Here is a 25,952-nt window from a genome sequence, read left to right as displayed (position 1 = left end):
AGAGAGCTATGAAGAGATACAAGAAAGGCCTAGACTCTGGCCATTGGAGCAGAAATGATTTAAGGGTGCTATAATAGGTGTATTTTGTGTAATACATTTACAAATGTATTTTGCATTGTATTGTGTTGAAGATTATGAAAAGGTTTGAGAGAATTAATCATGGAAAACTCCTTCTACTGCTAGGGGATTTGAGAACACTAGGGCATACATTTAAGATTGTAACTGGAGAGTGAAAGGATAGGTTCGGAAAAATTTCCCTCCGAGGGTTTCCAGGGATGGATGTTAGAGCACTTGACTGGGACATTTTTTTAAAAAAAGAATTGGTCAAGCAGAAGGGTACTAAGAGTAAGGGGGGGGGGAAAGCAGGGAATTGTGATTCTTGGATGCCCTAACAGATAGGGTGGTTCTAGCTGGAGGGAGCTTGATAGGCAGTGTCAAGCAATACAGTTTTAGCTGGTTGGACTCCAGCACTACCCCAACACACATTCTCGGACCCTCAACCCTTGCTTCTTGCCAACCTGGACCTAACACAGGGGAAGTTCCATGTGTAATAATAATCCTTGCATTTGATATAGCGCCTTATCACATCTTTGAGACATCTCAAAGCGCTTCACAAACTATACTGTAAAGTGAATCGACTGTATATTTTGCGGGCGAAAGTGTCCCACAAACAGTCGTGGATTGAAGTGACCGACATTATTATTATGATTATTTATGGTAGGAATTATTATCCCCGGAAAAGCGATCTGCCAATCGACTAACAACCTGGTGCCTACTTACTGCTAGGTAAACAGAGAGAGGCGTGCGGAGTAAAGAAACTTGCCAAAGATTTTGCCCTGCCCGGGAATCCAACCCAGGTCCTCTTGCTTGCGAGGCGAGCGCTCTAACCACTGAGCCACCCTGTAAAAGCATACAAATGTGGAACTCTTTAATTCGGATTCTCTCAAGGGTGGTGGTGGGTTTCACCCTCTGCCACACACTCAGTGGAGTAAAACAACATCCAAGCCCTGGAGGAGAGTCACAAGACGGCTCCCAGGTCAGTGCGGTGCTGGTGGCTGCTCTGGACCAGGAGATGGTGCTGTCTCCAGACTGTGGCTTCACCCTCTCTCCCTCTCTCTCTCTCTCTCTGTCCCGCAACAGCGTCCGTTTCCCCATTGCAGAAAAGTCAGTTACGGTCCATTTCCCATTCCCAAGTCAGGAGGAGTCGGGAGAGCGGATGCGAGCGGGTAAACAGTGGGACGAGGATGGCTCACGTGAAGGGGAAAGCCCAGAGTGAGGGCAGGAGGACAACACACACACACAGCAGCTGCTGCTGCCCTGAGTGACAGCGCAGTGAGAGAGTCAGAGTGAGTGAGTGAGTGAGAGAGTGAGTGAGTGAGTGAGAGGCTTCATATCAGCGCTGCCTGAAGTTTCTTTACCAGAGGCTGAGGCTTTGCAGACAAGAGGAGGAGGGCATCGGGTTTGAAAGCTCAGCACATCTGCAACTCGGATTGAAACCCCCACCACCAACAACAACAACAACAACAACAACCAACAAACAACAACAACCACCACCACCACCACCACCATGAGCAGGTTTTGGAACCAGCTGCAGGCTGGCAGCTCGGAGGTGGACTGGTGTGAGGGCAATTACCTGATCGTCTCAAACATCGCTGAATTCTACAACACGGTGTGTATGTGCCATGTTCTGCTGCAGAAAGTTTATGTCGCGCATCAGAGGGAAGAGATGAACTCTTTCTTTCTTTCTTTCTTTCTTTCTTTCTTTCTTTCTTTCTTTCTTTCTTTCTTTCTTTCTTTCTTTCTTTCTTTCTTTCTTTCTTTCTTTCTCCCTCTCTCTCTCTCTCTCTCTCTCTCTCTGTCTGTGTGTGTGTGTGTCTCTGTGTGTTACTTCTTACTGACTGGCAACTTTGCATTGGTTGTGTGATTGATTGTATTAACAGTTTCACAGTGGGAGGGAGAGGAGGAGTGGGGTAGGAGAGCCTAATAATAATAATAATAATAATAATAATAAGGAAGAGATCCGAGGGGGTTGGCTTTTGCTGCTTTATTTTTGTTTTTGCACCACTCGCGGAAGTGCTGTGTATGTCTCTTCCTCCACAGACACTGATATAAACCAACAGTAAGTATTTAATTTCACAGACAGACCTGTCCCCCTCCCCCACAACAGTTCATATTTGCACTAAACACTACACGATCTCTCCTAACATGGCTCTGTACTGCTCAGTCTTGGTCTCTCTCTCTCTCTTCTTTATACAGTGCTATATCTATTTCACATTTCATTTAAAACACGAGACCTTATTAAAACTTAAGCTCGGGTTTCCATCCCTCGACGGGACCTGTTATATGTGGATGGCTGCTTAAAAATAACTCGTGTGCACTGTAATTTAATAAAACTGCATAATCAGTTTAGTGCAATTACAGTATCTTCCAGCAATGAAGTCCAGACTGTCCTTCACTGAATGCAGTTTGGAGAGGAATTGTGACAAGGCTGGACATTGTGCTGTCAGTACTAACCCACTGGAAAACAACAGCATATTGGTCCCCTATCTCTGCACCCCCCCCACCCACCACCTATAATAATAATAATAATAATAATCCTTGCATTTGATATAGCGCTTTTCACGTCGGGAGGACGTCCCAAAGCGCTTCACAGAACACACTGTAAAGTGAATTGACTGTATATTTGTGGGCGAACGCGGCAGCCAATTGCGCACAGCAATGTCCCACAAACAGTCATGGATTGAAAATGACCAATTTATTATTGTTTTTGGTTTTGGAGGGATTATTATTAGGCTCTGTGTGGAGTAAGGAAACTTGCCCAAGGTTTCATCCTGACCTGCCTGGAATTGAACTCAGGTCTCTCACTTGCAATGCGATTACTCTAACCACTGAGCTACAGGACTCCACGCACACATACACAACAGTAACAACAATTGAGCATTCAACTCCAAATTTGCTTCTTATTTTTTTGTTTCGCTTCTAAATATAGTACTGTAACTCCAGTCTCAGTTTGTGAAACTCATACGTTGGTTCCCTTTAAATGCACACTGTTGGGTTGGTGCTTTGCTGAGGTTACCAGAGGTGGGGGAGGGTGGGTCAACCTTATGTTTTCTGAACTCTTGTCTAATACATCACAACATTTTGAAAACATTCCCCAGTTATGAGTTACATAAGAATTACAACTACTTACATTTGTACAGCACACTTCATGTCAGATAATGGTCTCAGAGCGCTTCACAGGGACTGGGTGGACACCATTTACGTAAACTTTACACTACTGGAACAGGCCATTTAGGCCAACTAGTCCATACCAGCCTTAATACTGCACACAAGCCTTCATCTCTCCAATCATTTCAATTTGTGCTAATATAAAATAACTTTGGGACTTTGGCTACCAAATTTGAAAGTCGGATTCAGTTCTATTTACTTAACAGATGGTAATATGTAGATTAATTGTAAGTAGAGGGATACTGTACTCATTGAACTCTAGAAGATGACCTTCAGTACCAAATTTGTTTATAATTTAAATCATAATCCTTTTATGGTTTGCCTAAAAAATACAAAGTCACACCACTTTACAGTAAATCCTGTAAAGTGCTTTGAGACATCATGATGACATGATAAGGTACTATATCAAATGCAATGATCATTATATATATTTTAGAGCATATTGTTGGGTTGGTAAAACATAAACTAAACCATGGGATGGGAACATCCTTAGATATGGAAGAGTTGAGCCTAGGATTTCTCCTGAGAAGAGGGGCACATCATTACCTTTCCGACCACATAAACTGGTCTGTGTATCTCTTTGATATCAATGTCCTCAGCTAGGGAATAGTTTCATATGGGTGCTGAGTTACGTCAGAGGTGCATGTGGAGAAGGGGAAATGTGGGGAAAGCACCTGAGTAGCGAAAAACCTTGTGGTTGTCTCCATGCTTTGTGGTTGAAATCATATTGATATTATTAATTGCTGCTGACATGATTTTATACATACTGTGCTAGAATACTGTATCTATAACTTTTATTTTGCAGATCAGCAATGTTTTGTTTTTTGTATTGCCACCCATTTGCATGTGCTTATTCCGTCAATATGCAACATGTTTCAACAGTGGGATATACCTAATTTGGGCACTGCTTGTCGTTGTAGGTAAGTTGTATTATTTAATTGCATTCATTTTCAAATACTCTGTCCTTATCACTGTCTGACTGAGATCTGTTAACTCTGCACAAGTCCGGGATAAACTTTGGGACTATGCTTATCTGCAAGCCTCAGTATCCAAAGTCATCGAGGGAGCCATGTTATTATTTCCCTCTATGGTGATTACTGCAAGCTTTGATTAGAATTCCAAAGTATTATCAGTTTGGCTTATGTGTGTTGCTTCCTTTTTATGTTATTTTATGTAATCAACTTAACAAAAAGGAGAAACAATTATTCCAGTAGTTTAGATCATAGGAACACACAATGCTAGATGTTCCTTGCCAGCTCACTATTTTTGAGACTAATCATAAGAACATCAGAAGAGCTAGATGTAAAAAGACCAAGGTCCATCTAGTTTGCCTTCCAGCTTCCTGGCAGTCGAATGCGTATAAGTCCCGAACTAGCTATGTTCTACATCCCATAATGCTATTTCTTAAAAGAAAGTTATCTAATCTGTGTTTGCAAGAATCAACACTTCCTGCTTTAACCGTCTCCCTAGGGAGCCTATTCCACGGCTCACTATTCGCTCACTGAAATAGTGTTTGCGTAGATTTTGCAAAGGTTTATTGAAGCTGGACTAGTGAACATCTTTGAGATGTCTCGAAAATGCGCTTTGAGTTGTCTAGAAGATGTGAAAAGAGCTATATCAAATGCAAGGATTATTATTATTATCTTGTGCACTTTTGCACAATCAATTTCAGTTGGCCTTGAAAACAATCTGACCTTATTTCTTCTTTGTTGGTACTGTATAATACTGGGTGTATTTTACAACTCTGTGAAGCACTTTGAAGCATCCTCTCCATGAGAAAAGCCCTACATAAATGTAAAATTGTTATTGTGATGCCTTGTGATTGTGATGCAATAATCCTTGCATTTGGTATCACGCCGTATCACATCAGAAGGACATCTATTATTTTTATTAATCGCTGAATTACCACTTTTGTTTGTAGATGTTGATTTAAATTTTAAAAAATGGATTATTTGGGACCCCTGCTTTAAACTACAGTGAAGTCTTCTGAGATTGTCTTAATTACAGCCTTTGATCATGCTCCCAGCATGGAGAGTAGGCTTCCAATCAGAATAACAGTGGAATATTTATTTGGAGCTCCTGAAACCATCTGGCGCCTGAATAGTATACAGAGCCTTATTAAATAAGATTAAACGGTGCTGGAAGTTTACATACAGTATCCAAATGATTTGACTTAACCGCTGCTTGAAACCACATAGGAATTTCTGATGCAGTTAATAATAATAATAATCCTTGCATTTGATATAGCGCTTTTCAGGTCTTCTAGACGTCTCAAAGCGCTTCACAGAATATACTGTAAAGTGAATTGACTGTTTTATCAAATGATAGTCTGACAATAAGTTTGCTTTGTGGCACACACCTACTTGAACAGTTTATTAGTGAGTCTCTTGGGAAGATTAAAAATTAATGGCTTTTTCTTTTCAATATGTGTTTCATTTCCTTTCACGCTTAAAATATGTGAAGCATTCGGAGAGGAGCCTTGAACCAAATCAGTAACCAGGTGTGACAGCCGTATCATTGGGAAAAAATAACTGTCTAGGACAGTTCAAGGTTCTTGTGGTTAGAGTGACTATGCTTCAAATTTTATTCCCAAGAACTTCTATTTAATCCTGCTATAATTGAGTGTGGGGAGCACTCCTGATCCCTCGTCCCAGTGAGATCCAGTTTCATCTGTGATGGAAACAAATGGCACGTACAACAACAACAACAACCACAGCAGATTACATTTATATAGCGCCTTACACATCAGGAGGACATCCCAGGGAGCTGGACAGTCAGGGATTTGGACCCGAGCTGGTCGTTGAATTTATTAATTAACTTGCCGAGGCACACAGACCAGTTTCATACTAAATTCATAGTAATACTGCAATAAATATTAATTTACCATATTGCCCTCCACGGGATTGAGGTGACAGAAACCTGCTCTTGATTGAAACTAATAAATTGACATTGTCTTACATGATTGGAACTGATTGGGAAAACCATTGGAACTGATTGGGAAAACTTCCCACTTGAGCCCTGGCAATGAGTGTGAGTGATGGCAGGCCACTCGACTAGTGGGCATCACAGCTGGGTCTGACCACTCCTCACCTAGTTGCCATGCACACACTCCCAATGAAAGGTCCTGAAGAGGTACCAGGAGCAGAAAACCTGAGTTTGCTAAATCCTCCCTAACCCCGGGCAGACTAAAGCCCAACTCAGTTTCCCCATGTTTCCTTGGCAGAGAACGTCAAACTCATCACAGGTCAAGTTTCAAACCAGTCTGTGTGCTGTATTCTGGAGCTCCATTCACTACACCATTAGGGCTACCCCAGGTTTTGTTAGTTTAGAGATGATTTGGGTTGAAATGTGCATTACGGTACGAGCCAGGTCGTGGGGTGCCAAGCCATAAAATACCAGGGTGTAAATGTCGCAAAGTACTTTACCCTGTCTTGATCTGTCTTTGAGATGTCCCGACAATGTGTCAGCCTGGCTCAGTTGGTTGCACTCTCATCTCTGAGTCATAAGGTTGTGGGTTCAAACCCCACATAGTGTCTTTGAATTCCCCTAGGCTGATATTCCAATGCGGTGCTGAGGGTGTGCTGCATTGTTGGAGGGGCCTTCTTTCAAATGAGATGGTAAGCCAAGATCCCATCTACCTGTTTAGATGGTCATTAAAGATCCCTTGGTATTATTCAAAATGAGAATGGTGTTTCTTCCAGTGTTTAGGCCACAATTCTAAATAAAAAGGATCATTCACTTCATGGTTGTTTGTGAAATATTACTGTGCCCAAATTAGAAATCCCATTCACCTACAAAATACACAATCTCTATAACTCACTGTATATCCCTGTGCTCCTCACAATCAGATGGCTCAGCAATTGCAGCTAGTGAGCTGCGGAAGTTCACACTGATGCATAAATAAATAAGAAATATACTGGTAATGGAACAATTTAATTGGTAACTTTCAGATAAGGATGATAAAACAATGCTTTACATACAAATAACCTAGAGGAGAATACTGACATTATTAATAATATAAAGATACAAAGTAAAAAATATGACTCACTTGCTGAGTTAGTAACTAGAGGGCAACAATTTAAAATAGTTAGTAAATGAGCAAATGGTGGATGTTAGGAGAATGTTTTTCCACCCACAGAGTAGTCAGGATATGGAATGCCCTGCCGGGAGCAGTAGCTAAGGCAGAATCTATATTGGCCTTCAAGAGAGAACGAGACAAATCCCTTAAAAAGAGTCCACTATAGGGGTATGGCGAAAAGGCAGGTAAATGGGACTGAAAGGATTGTTCTTAAGGGTGATCGCACAGACATGATGAGCCAATGGCGTTCTTCAATGCTGTAAATTTCTATGGTTCTATATGTGGCTAAGGAAGAAAATTAAAGCAGCATTAAAAAAGATAAAGCGGCATTAAAAAAGGTATGAAACAATTAAATAGATCAGCTAAGGAGTAACAGATAGATTTTAACATGAATAAATATGAGCTAAATTCATATTGAAACAGAAAATTTAAAACATGGACACGATAAAGTGTGAAAAGATTTGAGTATAGTTATTGATCATTTACTGAAAATTTCCAGTCAATGAGCATCTGTTATTAACAGTCAAATAGTGGGATATACCTTGAGGCCATTTGACTATGTCAAAATAAGTTATTGTGACCTTGTAAAGATGTTATCCTGCGTGAAGGACGGTATATAATTGGTAATAAGACCATGATCTGCAGCTTTAGCAAACAGTGGGACGTGGGTCCTCACCTTCATGAGCTGTGCATATCTGGTATGGAAGAAATGTCATGTCTGTCATTCCAGGACCTCACAGCAATATAGGAATATCCCAGTCAGCAGATGCCCAGTGTATACATAGAATGGTGTCTCCATTAAAAAGTGACAAGTTTAGTTTTCAGCCAATCCTGTCTTGTGATCTAGTCATCTTGTAAAATAACGATGGTCATATCTGACCAAGAGAGTCAGTGCTTTTCGGGGGAAATAAAATTGGAAAAATATGTATATATTATTTGGAGACGATGCTAAATCATTAACTCTCTCCCAACTCTTTTAGAGCGCATAGAAGAGCTGTTTCTGTCAGTTGCCAATCTTTGATGGGATTGTGTTTGAAGAATATTGCATTGTATCTTGGTGTATGAAATGGACCACTTACCTGGAATTTGAAGTTGTTTCTGATTAAATTGATGGTAGATTCTTTCAATTCATGGGATCTTGTGAGCTTGACTTTGCTTGTTCACACTTTAGCTCACAGCGACCTATATTACATTACACTAGTCTCAGGCCTCAGCTGAGTTTTTGTCAAGAATTGGCTTCACTTGTAGCAGAAAATTGCTGTTCTGAAGGTTCATTTGTTACCTCCCTCTGTATTGTATCTGGTACGAACATCGAACAGAAACAGTTTATGTCAGTTAAGACAAATGTTATTCCATTTAGGTAGCATTTTGCTCCTTTTGAAAATTAGAGTTTAGTCAACCAATTACTAAAAGGAGTTAATTGATAAACTCTATCTATTGTTTCTTATTTCTTCCCCTCCACCTTCTGACTATTAATTAGAGATGTACTGGGTTACTGTTTTGGGTATCCCCACAATGGCAGACCTGAGATCGGGGATCAAACCTATATCTTCCATTACCATTCTGCTGTATGGTAGTTCTCCAGCACATTGGTGCACCACCATTTAGTGAAACTTTCTCTATTGACTAAAATCATTGTTTTTTCAATGCCTTGGGCGGAAGGTTGTAACATAAAGTAACACATCAGGGAGTTTTATTGATCATCCGCTGGTTCAGATGTTTACAGACCCTTCTGGCTTTGCGCTCATTGTTTGATTTCATCCAATCCATACGGTTAAATCTTAATCTTGTAACACACTCCCACTTATTGGTGTGTATATACTGCTGTGGTCTGAAGTACACCAAGATTGACTAAACCCCTTTTTATATTTGCTTCAAGATGCAGCACAGTTGATGGAAGGTTACATTCTCGGATTTATGTAGCTGCTCTTTAATGTTCCTAGTTTTACTTAATGCTGTAGACTCAAGACGTGATTGGTTTCCAAATCGACTATTGCCTTGTGAGAAAAGCGAATGAGAAGTTCAAATCTGTAAACTTACTTGAATGTTTTGGTTCCCATCTTCCATATTAATGTATACAAATAATAATCTACTTCAAACATCCATGTTGGATCTGATCATGTTACAAAACTGTCCGTGCTTTACTTTTCAGGTATTGGATCAGTTTACTTTCATGCGACTCTGAGCTTCCTTGGCCAGATGCTGGATGAGCTAGCTATCCTTTGGGTTCTAATGTGTGCCTTTGGCATGTGGTTCCCCAGAAGATACTTGCCGCGGATTTTTCGACGAGACAGGTAAAATACAAAATCTAGGTGAGATCTAGATGCATAGCATGTGCCCTGTAGTCACTTAACAACAACAACAACAACAAGATTCCATTTGTATAGCGTCTTTCACGTTGGGAGGACGTCCCAAGGCACTGGACAGAATACAGCATTTTAGACCCGAGCTGGGGTAGGGAGGGTAAGGGAGGGGAGGGGAAGGGGAGTGGCCGATGGCATGGTCGAAGAGGAGGGTCTTGAGGCGGGACTTGAAGGAGGCTAAGGAGGGGGCGAGCCGGAGTGACTGGGGGATGGAATTCCAGAGGTTGGGGACAGAATGGCTGAAGGCTCTCCCGCCAATGGTGGGGCGGGTGGGTTGGGGGACGTGGAGCAGGCCAGAGCCGGCTGAGCATAGGGAACAGGTGGGTTGGTAGGGGGTTAGGAGGTCGCAGAGGTAGGGTGGGTCGAGGCCATGGAGGGCTTTGTATGTGAGGACCAGGATGTTGAACTGGATCCTCTGAAGGTTAGGGAGCCAGTGGAGTCGGGCAAGAGTGGGGGAGATGGGGTCACGGAGTTTGGTGTAAGAGAGGACACGGGCTGCAGAGTTCTGCATTATCTGTAGCTGTGGAGGGAGGAGTTGGGAAGGCCGATAAGCAGAACGTCTGCATAGTCGAGCCAGGAGGTGATGAAGGCATGAACAAGAGTTTCAGCGGCCTGAGGGGTGAGGTAGTGGCGGAGTCGGGTGATGTTACGATGTTACTTAAGTACAACTCAGATTAATTTCTATGCAAGTTATCCATGTGGCAATCAATTATTTTATCAAATATTTGATAAGATAGTAATGTAGTATACTGTAGTGTATTGGTTAGAGCACTCAAGCGAGAGGATCCGTGTTCTATTCCCTGGCAGGGCGAATCCTAAAGCAAGTTTCCTTACTTTTCATGCCTGCTTATCTAGCAGTAAATAGGTAGTTAGTCGAATGGCGGATCGCTTTCTGGGGGTAATAATGCCTTAAAAAAATAATAATTTGGTCATTCAATCCACGACTTTGTGGGACACTGCTGTGCTCAATTGGCTGCCAGGTTTTGCCCACTTTCACCCACAAACTACACAGGCAATTCACTTTACAGTATATTCTGTGAAGCACTTTGAGACGTCTCATCGAAGTGATAAGGCGCTATATCAAATGCATGGATGATTATTATTATTTTCGGGTATTGGATCGGTTTACTTGTGCATTCTGTAAAACATACTGTAAACAAAATGTTCTTAAATATCTGATTGAAGTATTATTCCAAACTATTATTATCCAGTGAAGGTCTGTATCCCTTCACTGGAATCCCTTTTCACTTTTCATACTTAAGTTGTGGAGGCAGAATCAATAGGCTTGTTTAAAAGAGAGGTAGACAGATACTTGTGTAGCAGAGGTTTTAAGGAGATGCTTACCTGGATAGGCACTATATAAATGCAGGTTTGTTGAGTATGATGAAAGGACAGGCACTGAAAGATCTGATAAGATATAATAAACTGGTAGAACAGGCTCAGTGGGTTGAATGGCCTCCTCCTATTCCGGTTTTCCTATGTTTTAGGCACTTTAAGCACTTTAATCTGGAGAAGCAAAGAACATAAACTACCTCAGCATAGAAGTTGAACAGCAAGTATGCTTGGGAACAATACTTTAATCAGATATATGTTCTCCATGATTGATTGCAGAATTGAACTGAAAATGTATTTCAGAAAATGTATTTAATTGGCAGAAAAAACTTTTGATTTCTGTTTTCTGCATTGCTGTGGGCAGGAAACTAGGTCAGAAATTGGATGAATTAAGTGTTTTTTNCTGGGAGAGATTCCCAGGAAGGAAGGAGTGATGTGGGTTGTTTGTGAAATTCCTGAAAATGCAGTACTTTTGAAGATCTATGTTTAAGAGACATCTTGCTAAGAACATCAAATTAATTGGAATACTGCTATCTGGAAATGAAATGTTTCTTTGTTGTTTTGGAAAGCAGTAATAATTGCCCATTAGATCTTAATAGCTGCAGATGGTGTATTACATTCTTAGCTGTAGACAAACAGTGTATTCAAAAGCGATCTCCCCAAACAGAAATCTGACAGCCTTACTTTAAACTCCCATTAACTGGGTTAATTCCTTTGAGTGACTGGGATGACTTTGTTTTTCTCTGTTATCTCCATCTTAGATAAGACTCCAGCTAGGGCTTTTGCTGAAGTTAATGTCATACTCTCTATGTTTTGGGTTCTTTGGTGAGGCTCTGAGTGTTTGCTAGGTAAAGCTCAGTGTATTGAAACTGACAATCATATACACTTTCCAACAACAGATGCAACATAGCTAATGTGAAATCACACTGGTCTTGGATTTACATTATACAATTCTATCTTTTCTTGAAAATAAAGTCCAAAGCCCAATGCCTAGTGAATACTCTCCAGTGAATCTCATTTTCTGACTATGTTTTGTAAGCATGGACCAATATAGTCCTTTATAGACTATCATTGCAACAGTGCTTCTTGGTAATTTGATACTTAGAAAAAGGAACTGAGTTATTGTATTATATTTTTTCCTACACAAAAGTGGTCACATCCACTATCCTGCAGCTACTGGAAACTGCTGTGGCTCTAGAAGGGATAAAAAAATAATAGCCATGTTTCTAGACTGCCCAGCAAGCCTCAAGTACTATTGAATAGTTTCTTGGGCTATTTCTATAGTATAAAAGGTTTATTTAAAAGGTTGTGAATACACTGAATAGTTCAATGTAGTGCAAGGAGGTCTCTCATTTCAGAAGCAAAGTGTGCACAGGGATAATAATAAAAACATTCCTTCCATTTGATGTAGCACCTTACAAAGTATAAAGGACGTCTCAAAGCAGTTCACAGGAAATACTGTGAAGTGGAGTGACTGCTTATTTGTGAGCAGCCAATTGCACACAGCAATGTCCCACAAACAACCATGGAGTGAATGACCAATTGTATTTGGGCGATTGTTGGTCAGGCCACCGGGAGAAACTCCCTTCTCTTTTCGAATGGTTTAATATCTCATCTGAAGGGTGACACCTCTGACAATGCAGCACTCCCCTAACATTGCATTGCCAGCTTAAACTATGTGAGTTCAAGCCCCAACGTGGGAATGGAAGCCACAACCTTCTGACTCGGAGGCTAGAGTGCTATCTCTGAGCCAGGCTGATACACAATCTGAAAGCAGAGAACACAAACTTTTTCAGCACAGACCTTCTATAACAAGTGAGTTGGCAAATATAACAAAACAGATCAGATATTTTATATTCTCCATGAAATAATGTGGAACGAAACAGGAAATTTATCTCACTTGCAATAAAAACAGCTCTGGTTATCGTTCGAGCCTGACCAAAGTGAACATATGTTTTGTTTTCTATATTCTGCAGTGCAAGGGACAGGAAGCTAGATCGGAAAGCAGATACATTAAAAATTGTTTATTCTCCAGCTAGATTGGATTGTTATTAGTCTTTCGTTGTTTGGTTTTGTGACAGTTTTTATGTAAAATGGTTTTTTGGACAGACAAAAATTGTTTTCAGATGTGTTTTTTGGAGGCACACCCTTACAGTAAAGATGTATGTTGAGAGTACCAAACAGAGAAGGGAGACCTGAATGCTTTTTGTTTCCTGGACAGTGAAGAAAAAAAGTAGCATTTTGCAAAGCTTACTTACCACTTTTACAATCTGTGTATATATAATCTGAGTTTATATAGTATTATAATATTCAGAAATAAGAAATCATATGTTTCAATTGGAAAAAGGAAACTGAGATTGATGAGATATTTCTGTCCTAATTTCCTGGGGTCTGAAGCAAATGTCTGTGTTTTACTGTTGGCCCTGGGTAGTCTGAGCGTGATTGTTTGTGTCTATGTAAACAGCGCAGGCCACAGACTAGGCTCAAAAATAGGCAAAGCTGAGTGTAGCGAGTAAGCAAGAAAGGCTACTAAAAACATTCAATAGAGATAAGCAAGGCAAAATTTGCAACATCATTGTTTGAGCTTTTAATGCTGTTGAAGTGTTAATTCATGACTGATAGCTTCAACATGTTGCTTATTTGGGAGAACTGATATTGAAGTCAAAATTGCAAGATTCAAGTTTTGTAACTGGTGAATCCTGGATGTGTCATAGATGACCCTCTGGAACTCCATTCAGACGCTTACTATAAGGTAGTCTAAAAAGACATTCGCATTGAAGCAGCGCTCCTGAGCAATATCTGTGGCTCATCTAGGATTTGTTATTTACAAATTTATTTCCTTTTGTGATATTGCAAATTAGAATCTATACTTTTTTTTGATTCTGGGTCGCTTATATGATGACTTGGGTCCAAAAGGGTTTGAATGTCCACTAAACTTTTCATCCTTTCGAGGTTGGTAAAATAAGTACCACGCCTGAATCTACTCTGCTTGAAGGGGAGGTAAGAGAAATCTCACTGAGGCTGAACTGGCAAAAGATGGAAGAATGAGCAACCATTGTTATACAAGGATGTCGAGTATTCTCTTTCTTCTCTTTATTTCCTTGCCCCAGATTTGAGACTGGCTGTGGCAGAGTGTGATAACAATTCAGGATAATCTGAGTTCAATGCCCTTTTTTTCTTCTCCATCACCACCTCTTTCTTGACAGTGTGTTGTACAAAACTATTTGATCTTGCTATATAATCAAATGCTGTCAGGGGTGTCATCCAGACTCAGTTGTTACCACCCTCGCCTTTGGGTCAGAAGATTGTGAAATCAAGTCTGGACTATTGGGACACAAATTAATAGATTGATTAGTAACAAAATACTGCAGATGCTGGAAATCTGAAACCCAAAAAAGAAGTTGCTGGAATCACCCAGCAGGTCAGGCAGCATCTATGGAGAAACGAAAGTGGGTCAACGTTTCGGCTTGATGACAAAGTGTTGTGGACCCGAAACGTCGACTCACTTTTCTTTCTCCACAGATGCTGTCTGACCTGCTGAGTGTTCCCAGCAACTTCTGTTTTTGGTTTCATAGATTGATATTCCGGCGCAGGAGGATGGCTAAATTGTCAGAAGTGCTATCCTTTGGATATGCCACTAAAGCAAAGATCTGTCTGTGTTTCCTTAGTTTGACTTTAAAGATCCAACAACACTATTCAAAACATTTCTCCTGGTGTCACCAAACACCAGATAAGTTGATCATTCACCTTCATGGCTATTTGTGGGACTGTGGTGTCCACAACATGGCTGTTGTGTTTGTCTACAAAATACACAATTGCCACACTTGATAGTAAATATGACAAAGTGCTTTGAGACCTTTGGAGGGATAAGACTATAAAAAGGCAAGTTCTTCTTCTGTCTATCTGCAAAGCATGACATTTTTTCAGAACTGCAAACTGTATGGCTGGGATTTACTTTAGTGAAAATAGAAGTGCAGTCATTAAACAGAGTAGCTTTCACCTCCTGAACCTGAGGACCAGCAATTTATGGTTATGTGTATCTCCATACTCAATTCCATTATGAACTCAAAACCTCTTATCAGATTTGAAGCCATAACAGACAGTAACTCCTGACCAGGATTATGTCTCCCCCCCCACCCGCCCATCTGATCTGCAGGCTTTAATTGCAATAAATCTGTCCAGTTAGATTGTCGTCATGTGGATTTTTGCAAACAGATGGCTCTGGCATAATATGTACTGTGACAAGGGAAGGGGAGGAGGGAATTAGAATCAGCTTACCCTCATAACCCATAGCCTCTTGTCCAAAATGAAAAATAAATTGCAGAACTTCTAGTAAATTCGATTCCTATATTAACTGGTCTCCCGTATTGTTATGCGTGCAAACTGAGATGTGGTTTTCAGTGTTTCCCAGCTTTCAGTGGTCATACTTTAATATGAATGAAGCCACACTATTGCCTCCAGAGGTGCTAGCAAGCAGAACCCATTAATGGGTCTTCATCCCACTTGTGGAGACAGCAGAATACCGACCTGCAAATACGTAGTCACTACACTTTACAATAAAATCCTGGATGAGATGTTTTGATGACATGAACATGCACTATGTCAAGTGCAAGAATTAATATATATATATAACATAAATGGTCTCTGACAATGACTCTCTTGGTGCCAGCTGCCATATTCCGATTAGTTAACCCATTGCTGACGTACTGCCTGGGAATGCCCACATTGCTAGAGAATAAAGTGATGATTTGTAAACAATAGTTATGTGCACACAGGTTCATGTATAAACAATTTCAGTGTTGTACGGTGTTGCAGAATCTACAGCCAATGCTATAGATCTTTTTGGACTGGGAAAGCGAGGTGAATCCACATCATTGACAACAACCTTCTAGCTCTCTCTGCCAGCACTGCAATACCCTGAACATAACCGCATTAGCAGATGTCGTTTCCAAACATCCAGCAAAACACATTGGTTCCACTTATTAACAAAGAGATTCAGATGAAAGAAACCCTTTAGCCCATTTCATCTTTCATTAGCCCTTCCAGAATACCTACTGCATCAACTTCCCATTGCAGAATAATGATTAATAATAATCATCATAAAGCATCTTATCATGCCAAAACACTGAAAGTGCAATGACAGAGTATTGATAGGTGAACAAAGCAGCCAAACTGTACACGACAATATCCCACAAACAGTTGTATAGTGAATGACTAATTTCATCTCGAGGATTGTTGGCCAGGACATTATGAGAAACGCCTTTTCCTTTTTGAATAGTGTCATGGGATCATTTAAAGTTCAGCTTAACAGGCAGACAGGACCACAAGTTAATGTCGGAAGGATGGCACCTCCGATTAAGTGGTGTCCCTGCCCCGCAGCACTGTATTGGAGTGTCAACTGTGAACTCAAAGTCCCAAATAAGACTGAAATATACAATGTTCTGGCTGAGGAAAGAGTCCTACAAACTGAACCAGATGATTTCCCCTCTATGTGAAAACATTTCCTGGTATCAGTCCTAAAGTTACTCTTCACCAACTACCCTGAACCTTTGCTCTCTTACTGAAAGCATTGTCAAGATTTACTTTCCCTGTCCCATTTAGCATCTCTATGCTCCCCTCCAAAAAGTATCTTTTCGAAGCTGAAGAGTTCCAGTTTACCTAATTGTTTGTCATAGATTATCCTTCTAACATAGGGATTAGCTCAATTGCTCTCCTCTATCACAGTGACCAGAAAAATGTGCATACTCCTGCGTACTGCTCAGCTTCTGGGTAAGCTGAATTCAACTGATTTGGCAATGTAGGCCAGCATTATGTCTGCTTGGTTTATTTCTGCCTCACACTGTTTGGAAGTGGTATTATTTCCAGTCACCACCATCTCATACATGCACAACCAGCCCCCTTCCTGCTTCAAAGATGGTGCTTGTTTTCCAGTCTGTATCCTTGTTCCTTCCTGCGTGTTTTCTGTAACTAGTGAAAACGTGAACAGCTGGATGAAGGGAGAAAAAAACAAAACTATAATTAATTTGATCTAAGCATTGTAGAGGATAGCAGAGGACACAATCTAGTTTGTGGTCAGTCAGATAAAGCGCTGAGTAAAAGTAGATTTGGAAAGGTCATGGATCTAATCTTTGTTATTCTAGACTTAACTCTTTGTTTGTAGTGCTGGTCGTAACCTATGTTGTGGAAACTCTTACCTGGCCTGCAGAGTGAGGCTTCTTTCTATACCTTGCTGAATGTCCCTCTCGCCCATCTCGTATAACAGCCGCTTTTGTTTGTCTTTTGCCATCTATGACAACGTCCTCTCTGTAAATTGAAACTTGGTAGTTTAGCGATTCAACCATCTACCGAGATTATTCAGTTACAGTCTAAACTCTCTGCAAAATTACAGTATTGGACCAGAATTTGCTTTGCAAAGCAACCTCTTCCTCTCCCTGTACCCTATATATAATCACCAGAACTAGCTTTATGGTAGTAGTGGAGTCAATATCGTGTTGACGGTTTACCCCTCAATGCACCCCCCCCCCCCACCCTCCTGCCCCTGCAATTTTCATTCTCGCAAACTCATTCCTTCTTCATACCATGTATCCCATCCCTAAGTTTACGTTTTTTAAAAAAATCTCTTTTCCATCTAGTATTGTTCCCTGGGAACTCTGTTGTATTAATCTGTTGCTCTCTGTAAAACTCAGACTGAAACAGCTCCAGTAATCCTCCCTAAGCACTTCACATACTAAGCCCGATTACAGCCCTTCAGCTGGATGTAATTGAGCAGTGCGTTAGCAGCTCCAGAGGGCAAGATAGCAAGTCGGAGGCCCAAAATAATAATAAGAATAGTAATAATCCTTGCCTTTGAAATGGCGCCTCGTTGAGATGTCTCAAAGCACTTTACAGAATATATTGTAAAGTGGATTGACTGTATTTTGTGGGAGAAACGTGGCAGCCGATTGCACAAAATAGTTTTAAAGTATTTTGTTTTAAAATTAAAATTTTAAATTGCTGAGAGCTATGGAAAAACTCTTCAATTCAATCTTAATTTAGAAGCTGTCTCTTGTTAAGACCGCCTGAAAACTGACTCACAAATGAAGACAGAATTTTAAAATATTCCAGAATTGTGCAAGACTTTCAGTATTAAGGTGGAATTTGGGGGTCTCAGGAACTGGACGATTGGCTTAAAAACATTGCGGTAAATTATAACTTCCCCACCACTGCCTAGCCAACTTGCTACAGACTGATAATTTGAATCTGGTACCTTTCTGTACCACACACACACACAACCAGGTGAAAATTACAGTGTATATGTTTACACGTATGTTTCTAATTGACACAATTGTTAAAGTTAACAACTGTTGGCTAGTATGATACTATAATAATAATACTTCATTTGGTATAGTACCTTTCTTGTCAGGAGGCCATCTCAAAGTGCTTCATAGGATATACTGTAAAGTATAGTGACAATGTATTTTGTGGGTGAACAAGGCAGCCAGTTTGCACACAACAATGTCCCACAAACAACCTAGACTGAAGGCCCAATTTTATTTGGAGGATCGTTGGCCAGGACACCTGGAGAAACTCGCTTTTCTTTTTCAAACAGTGCCATTGGTCTACCTGAACCAGCAGACAGATCCTGGGTTTAACATCTCATCCAAAGGATGGCATCTCCAAAAATGTGGCACACCTCCAGCATTATTTGGCATGTCCTCTTAGACTATATGAGTTCCAAGTCTCCATGCAGGGCTTGCACCAAAAACTTCTGACTCCTAGGTGAGAGTGAGAGAGCTACCAACTGAGCAAAGCTAGTACTAGCTCTTAAATAAGCAAAACATTTGAGAGTAAAGACAGATCCCTCTACGTGCCGTCATATTAGGAATCAATGATACAATACACAAGTTGTGGTGCATCTTTCTTTCTGACAAGACCATTAAGAAGGATATCTGGACGTGATTCTGCCTCCCAAGACATCCAGGGACTAGTCCATGTGTTAATTATCATAAGGTCGCTTTTTTCAATGTGTATGTTAATTAGCACCAGAGATTATAATTAGCATCATAATTTTTGTCCCAGTGTGTACACCCAATTGATCTGGGGACTCTGACTTTATTGATCGGTCGAGATTTGAAATTAGAACCTATAGCCAAAAGTGAACTAATTGTGTTTCATAACCTCCTCTTAGTTTTATAGAAATCACTGATCTCAAAAATAGTTTCTCCCACCCACAAATTTGCTAACTTTAATTGCCTTTTTCTTACCCTCTCTTCCAATTATCCTCTGCCCTGAAAGTCCAGACGAGCTAGGTCTCATGGGTGCCTACTTAAAAATTGCCATGCAGATGAAAATAATAATTATCATCATCATCATAATAATAATCCTTGCATTTGGTATAACGCCTTTTATGTTGGGGGGACATCTCAAGGAGTTTCACAGGATTCACAGTGAAGTGATGGTGTATTTGTGGGTGAATGTGGCAGCAAACGTGTGCAGAGCAATGTCCAGCAATGTCCTGTAGCTCAGTGGTTAGAGCACTCGCTTTGCAAGTGAGAGACCTGAGTTCAATTCCAGGCAGAGGGCGAAACCTTGGGCAAGTTTCCTTACTCCACACGCCTAATAATAATCCCTCCAAAACTAAAAAAAACAAAAAAAAAACAAACAAAAAAAACAATAATTAAATTGGTCATTTTCAATCTACGACTGTTTGTGGGACATTGCTGTGCGCAATTGGCTGCCGCGTTCGCCCACAAATATACAGTCAATTCACTTTACAGTGTGTTCTGTGAAGCGCTTTGGGACGTCCTCCCGACGTGAAAAGCGCTATATCAAATGCAAGGATTATTATTATTATTATTATTATTATTAACAAACAGCCATGAAGTGAATGACCAATTTTATTTGAGGGACTGCTGGCCAGGACACTGGGAGAAACTTCCTTCTCTTTTCGAGTAGTGCCGAAATGTGTTCTTCAATGTCCACCTGAACAGGGAGACGAGGCCTGGGTTTAACATTTCATCTGAAGGATGGCACCTCCGACGGTGCAACACAACCCTAGCACTGCATTGCTTCGACAACTTGCAATTACCTGTAAATACTTGCTTTGAAGTGTGCAAAGACCATCATTGTTTCTGACGTTCTGAGATTGATACGTTTTGGCCATCTGTCTTTACCGTCTCTCCTCCCTGATGCACCTTCATGGTTTTGTCCTTTATCTTCAACATCCTCATTGTGTCTATTCCAATGGTTTCACCTGCCAGTCACATACAGTGTTCTCAGGGCTCTATGCTCGGTCCTTTCCTCTTCACCATCTACATGTTCCCTGCTGGTGACACCACCCACAGGCGTGTCCATTTCCACATGTACGTGGATGACATCCAACTCTCTCTACCTCTACCTTTGGTCCAGGACCATTGCTGTTCTGACCGATTTGCACGTCAGACATCAAATCCTAGATCAGTTCTAATTATGTACAGCTCAAGTTTTTCTCTGTCAACAAGACCAAGGCTCTCCTACTTGTCTCCCATCAGTGCCTTCTCCCACAGGCCCAGATTACATCAATCTGCTCAGATGCTCACTTCACCTGACAGAGCCAGTACAAAGCCTTTGTGTCTTGTTCGACTCTCAACTGTCCTTCAAACCCTACATAGAATCATAGAATCATACAGCACGGAAGGAGGTCATCCGGCCCATCATGTCTGTGCCACCTCTTTGAAAAGAGCTATCCAAATCAATCCCACTCCCCTGCGTTCTCCCCCTGTCCCCCATCTGGTCTCTCACTCCTTTGGCTTTCCTCAACTCCGCAACATCATCCACCTCTACCACTATCTCTCCCCCTAGTTTGCCAACACCCAAGTCTAGGCTTAATTATTCCAATTCTTATTGAACTCCCCAGCTGCTCCCTCCACAAGCTGCAGTCCATCCAGAATTCTGCAGCTCATGTCTATCACACCTGGCTCAATGAGACCATCACCCCCATCCCTGATCGGCTCCACTGGCTCCCTAAATCCTCAGCAGATCAATTCAAGGACTTCAGATTTCTACAGGATCACATACCACCCTGTCTCTGCGACCCCAGCTACTCTCTTCACTCAGCAAACATTGTAAATATTGGCCTGTTCATGACTCCCAATCTGTTCAAGAATGTAATAGCAAGGAATGAATAATAATAATAATAATATCTTTGCATTTGATATAGCGCTTTTCACTTCTTCTAGACATCTCAAAGCGCTTCACAGAATATGCTATAAAGTGAATTGACTGTATATTTGTGGGCGAAATGCGGCAGCCAATTGCGCACAGCAGTGTCCCACAAATAGTCGTGGATTGAAAATGACCAATTTATTATTGTTTTGTTTTGGAGGGATTATTATTAGGCGTGTGGAGTAAGGAAACTTGTCCAAGGTTTCGCCCTGCCTGGAATTGAATGGATTAAGGTGGGGGATTAACAGGAAATAGATTTTTGTGGCTGGAGTAATTTGATTTTACGTGAAGAAGACTGCATTTCTATTGTCTGTTTTTTGCCCTAGAAGCCGATTCAAAGCTATGGTTGGAATCCTGTCTGGTGTTGCCACAGTCCTTGCATTTGTGAAACCAGCAATTAATAACATTTCATTGATGACACTGGGAGTGCCCTGTACGACTTTGCTTATTGTTGAATTAAAAAGGTAAGTCAGTGCATGATGCTATGCCTAGATTTAGCTGTAGATAGGACAAGATCAGGTTTTAAGGTTATATAAACAACAGCTTGCACATACACAAGCACAAATTATATACAGCATCTTTCACATCAGGAAGATGTCTCCGAGGCCATCACACAACTGATTAGGAACTCAAGCTGGGGAGGGGGAAGGTGGCTGAAAGCATACTCAGAAAGATAGATCTTAGCGTAAGTTTTAAAGATGAGAAGGGAGGGTGTTTCAGGAGGGACAGCAGATGGAGTTTCGCAAAATGGGGCAGAATGACTAAAAAGTTGCTCATCGATGGGGTGGATTGGGCAGGTGATGTGAAGCAAGCCCATGTTCACTGAACGATTTCATGTAAACTAATTTCAGGCAGTACTGTATGACGCCCTATGACATACCGGCAGTGGCTGACATAACCCTACGTGCATTACCTCTATTCATAGAAACAGAAAGGTCACTTCCCTCTGCTACACACAATAAGTGTCAGGATGTCCTGCGCAGTTTTCTTAGTTTTCTTTCGGATGTTAAATAGAGCCATAATATGCTAGGTATGAAAAAACTGGAAATGTGTGAGCTAATGGTTAACTCAAGCACCTGGCAGTTAATATTAAATAACAATATTCCTTGCATTTAATATAGAGCCTCATCACTTTGTCGATATGCCTCAAAGCGCTTACCAGAATTTTTTATAAAATAGTACTTGTAGGAAAACACAGCTGCAAATTTGCGCACAACAATGTGTGACAAACAGCTATGAAATGAGTGACTCATTTTATCTGAAGGATTGTTGGCTAGGACCCTGGGAGAAATTCTCTTCTCTATGTAAATAATGCCACAAATTCTTTAACATCCATCTGAACAGGCAGAAGGTTCTTATCCGAAGGATTATTAAATTGTCCAGGAAGAGAAGAAATATTGCCTCTCTATTCCACCTGCACATCACAAAAGAAAACATGATAGCTGTGCAGTTGCATGTACTTGTCTTGGAACCTGAGGAGGTGTTATGAAGAGAGGTTGATAGGGTATGCACAAGGGCTGATGACTGGCAAATGAAATCCCAGCTATACTACATATAGGAAGTAACTCTTGGAAACACAAGTACTCCATGGATGAGATAGAACTTCTATCGCCTTGGAAGTGAGAGGATCTGGGTTTATTCCTGGCAGGGCGAAGTGTTGGGCAAGTTTCTTTACTCCACACCTCTCTGTTTACCTAGCAGTAAGTAGGAACCCGGTTGTTAGTTGAATGGGGGAATCGCTTTTGCGGGGGTAATAATTCCTTGAAAAAAAAGTTGGTCACTCAATCCACGACTGTTTATGGGACACTGCTGTGTGCAATTGGCTGCTGCGTTTCGCCCACAAAATATACAATCAATTCACTTTACATTATATTCTGTGAAGTACTTTGAGACCTCCCGAAGATGTGATAATGCGCTATATCTTACGCTAACTATTGAAACGCACTCCTCGACGGTCTCCCCAGCTCCATTATTCAAAAGATCCAGCTCATTCAGAACTCTGCCGCCCGCATACTGATCCGGACCAAACTCCGTACCCACACCTCACCAGATCTCATCAGTTCTGACCAGGCTCCACTGGTTCACCATCACCGAACGGATCGACTTCAAGATCCTCACACTCGTGTTCAAATCCCTTCACTCCCTGGCACCTCCCTACCTCTCCGACCTCCTCACTCCCCAATCCACCACCTGGCATTTACGCTCGACTGGCACCGGCCTCCTGCTCGTCCCTTGCACCCTCCGCCCCATCATCAGAGGTCGCGCTTTCAGCCACTACACCCTGAAATTCTGGAACATTCTCCCTCAATCCCTCCGCCTTGACCACTCTATACTTGCATTATATAAGTGCAAGTTGTTGTAGTACAACAAATGCAAGGATTATTATTATTATTTTAAGGGTCAAGGAGTATTTACACAGAGCTTTTCCCACAGAGATAGAAATAGACCAGGGTGGGATTATGTGGATTTTGAATGGCCTATGAAGGGAGTGAGCATTAAGATCTAATGGACTTTTCTCATTCCATTCTTTCTTAAGATCCGACAAACTCAGCTAATTTGGCAGGACCAAATGGCAGGCCATGTTGGCACGAGGGAAGATAAATCAATTAACCTACACTGTTCTCTCACTCCATCTAGTGACTGGTTTAGAAAGTATATTGCCAAGGGATTGGAAGAGGCATGGCCTGGTTGAAGACTAGTGTGTCCTAGTGCCTTGGGACATCCTCCTGAAGTGACAGACCGCTATATAAATGTAATTTGTTGTTGTTGTGTGGAATTGGGAAGCTAAAATATTACTTCCAAAAGTGGGATTGTAACAATTTTAACTTAAATTGCCACTTTTGTTTTATGTAATTGCAGATGTGAAAATGCTCGTGTTTACAAGTTAGGTTTATTATCTGGATTTTGGTGGACCTTGGCTCTGTTCTGCTGGGTCAGTGACAATTTCTTCTGTGAACTCTGGTCTGCATTCAATTTCCCATACCTGCACTGTGCATGGTGAGTCCTGCTGCCGAGTCGAGGTTTCTGGGGATATTAATTCTTCCTTGTTACTTTACTCTGTAAAACACTGCAATAGGACTGAGAGAAAATGTTGCATTATTGCAGGGTCAATACCATTTTTAAAGGGTGTTTGTGCAATGCACTTGGGAGAGTCACGTTGGCACTCACTGTTACTGGAGAACACAACACTGCAAGCATAAACTGATACTCAGATGTTTTCCTCTTTATTAACAGTGGTGTCTCACCAATGTACTGTCTATTATGTGGACAAGTAACCATTGGTAGAGAGGATTCAGTGCACAGAGGGTTATCTTGAGACTTAAATTGTAGGCACACTAATTGCCAACCTCTCTTCGATTGTAATAACAATCCATAGCCTCCCCCACCCCCCCACTATGGAAGGTACATGTTGATAAAGACAAGAATGAGCTTGACTATGATGTCCCCATGGCTGTCTAGCCTGTCAACACTCACCATCAAGACTCACATGTGGGTAACAAAACACTTGAGGGAAGTAGCACAAGGCATCTAGTCTTTGTGGAAGTCTACCCCAATAGAATGAGAAAGCCCAACACCTTCAACGAAGGAGAACAAACAGAAGGAAATAAATTGGAAAAGGGAGAGCAAAAAAAGCAATTATTCTGTAATCCAAATGAAAAGCACGCATTTACCATTGGGAGTACATTGTTCAGGTAAAGCTTGGATAATACAACATGCAATCAATGTACATTTCAGATTCAGGAATTGACCAAAACATCTCTCAAAGCATCCTGAGCATGATATTTTTCCTCTGTTTTTCTTGTAGGCATATCTTGATCTGCCTGGCTGCTTACCTGGGCTGTGTCTGCTTTGCTTACTTTGACGCTGCCTCGGAGATCCCAGAGCAAGGTCCAGTCATCAAGTTTTGGCCCAGTGAGAAGTGGGCCTTTATTGGCGTTCCGTACGTTACTCTTCTTTGTGCGGAAAACAAGTCCTCACTGAAGATCACTTAAGAAAAGCAGTAAAAGTTACTCCTGCACTTTGTTTTTGAGCAGAGACTTAAGGAAGTTTATTCTGCAAGGCTTCGGTATTGACTGGATTTCTGGAAATTAGCTAGCTGTACACCTTAGAACAAAGCTTCCTTCTTGCGAACAACACTTAGCACATACCCTCAGGAATGAACCTACATTATTTGTGAAGAAGTATTTGATATGTTTAGAATTAATCTTTTCAGTGATTGGTAATTAATTTTTTACCCAAACACAAATCACGGCAAGATTAGGAGTATTATTTTTTAGAAAGAAATGTAGCATATTTAGAAGCTACTGTGAATGAAATCCTCTGCGGTTCAGCACTGTTCTCTAATTATTCTTTAGAAGCAACTTGCAAAGTTATGTTTTGCAATGTTCAGGTGGAAAATCTATGCCTTTTGTTTGAAAGAAAACATCTTTAAAATTAGAGATAGTTCATTTTATCTTAAAATTTAAGGTCTTACAGAATAGTGGACAATTTTTAAATTCAGTCTTAACACTCTTCCGCAGTTCTTAAAAAGAACAGGATTCCAAATGTAAACTGAATTTTAAGAATTTTCTACAATCTAGCACAATCTCAAATTTCAAGATGAGATAATCTCACAAACTAAGGCTAGGTGTAATTTCAACCTTCAGTTCTCAAAGATTATTATTTAGGACAGGGGTTATTTGGAGAAGACATTGGATTTCTGAAACTATCTCTCCCACTAAGGGCTCTGGACTTTTTCAAGAAGGAAATGGTTCTGTTCTTGAACCACT

At 41.0% G+C, this 25,952-nt stretch overlaps 1 protein-coding gene across 1 annotated transcript; it reads left to right on the top strand.

Annotated features, from left to right (window-relative positions):
- Nucleotides 1-1,567: 1,567 nt before the first annotated feature.
- On the top strand, nucleotides 1,568-25,590 carry acer2 (alkaline ceramidase 2). Its single transcript, XM_007900017.2, has 6 exons — nucleotides 1,568-1,669; nucleotides 4,034-4,148; nucleotides 9,459-9,600; nucleotides 21,510-21,647; nucleotides 24,043-24,180; nucleotides 24,989-25,590. The coding sequence occupies exons 1-6, from the start codon at nucleotides 1,568-1,570 to the stop codon at nucleotides 25,173-25,175; spliced, it is 822 nt and encodes a 273-aa protein (XP_007898208.1). The 3' UTR covers nucleotides 25,176-25,590.
- The last annotated feature ends 362 nt before the right edge of the window (nucleotides 25,591-25,952 follow it).

Source organism: Callorhinchus milii, unplaced genomic scaffold (assembly GCF_018977255.1).
Source record: "Callorhinchus milii isolate IMCB2004 unplaced genomic scaffold, IMCB_Cmil_1.0 Scaffold32, whole genome shotgun sequence".
NCBI classification, from domain to species: Eukaryota; Metazoa; Chordata; class Chondrichthyes; order Chimaeriformes; family Callorhinchidae; genus Callorhinchus; species Callorhinchus milii.
The sequence above is the reverse complement of the archived record's forward strand: the minus strand, read 5'-3'. Positions and strand labels throughout refer to the sequence as shown.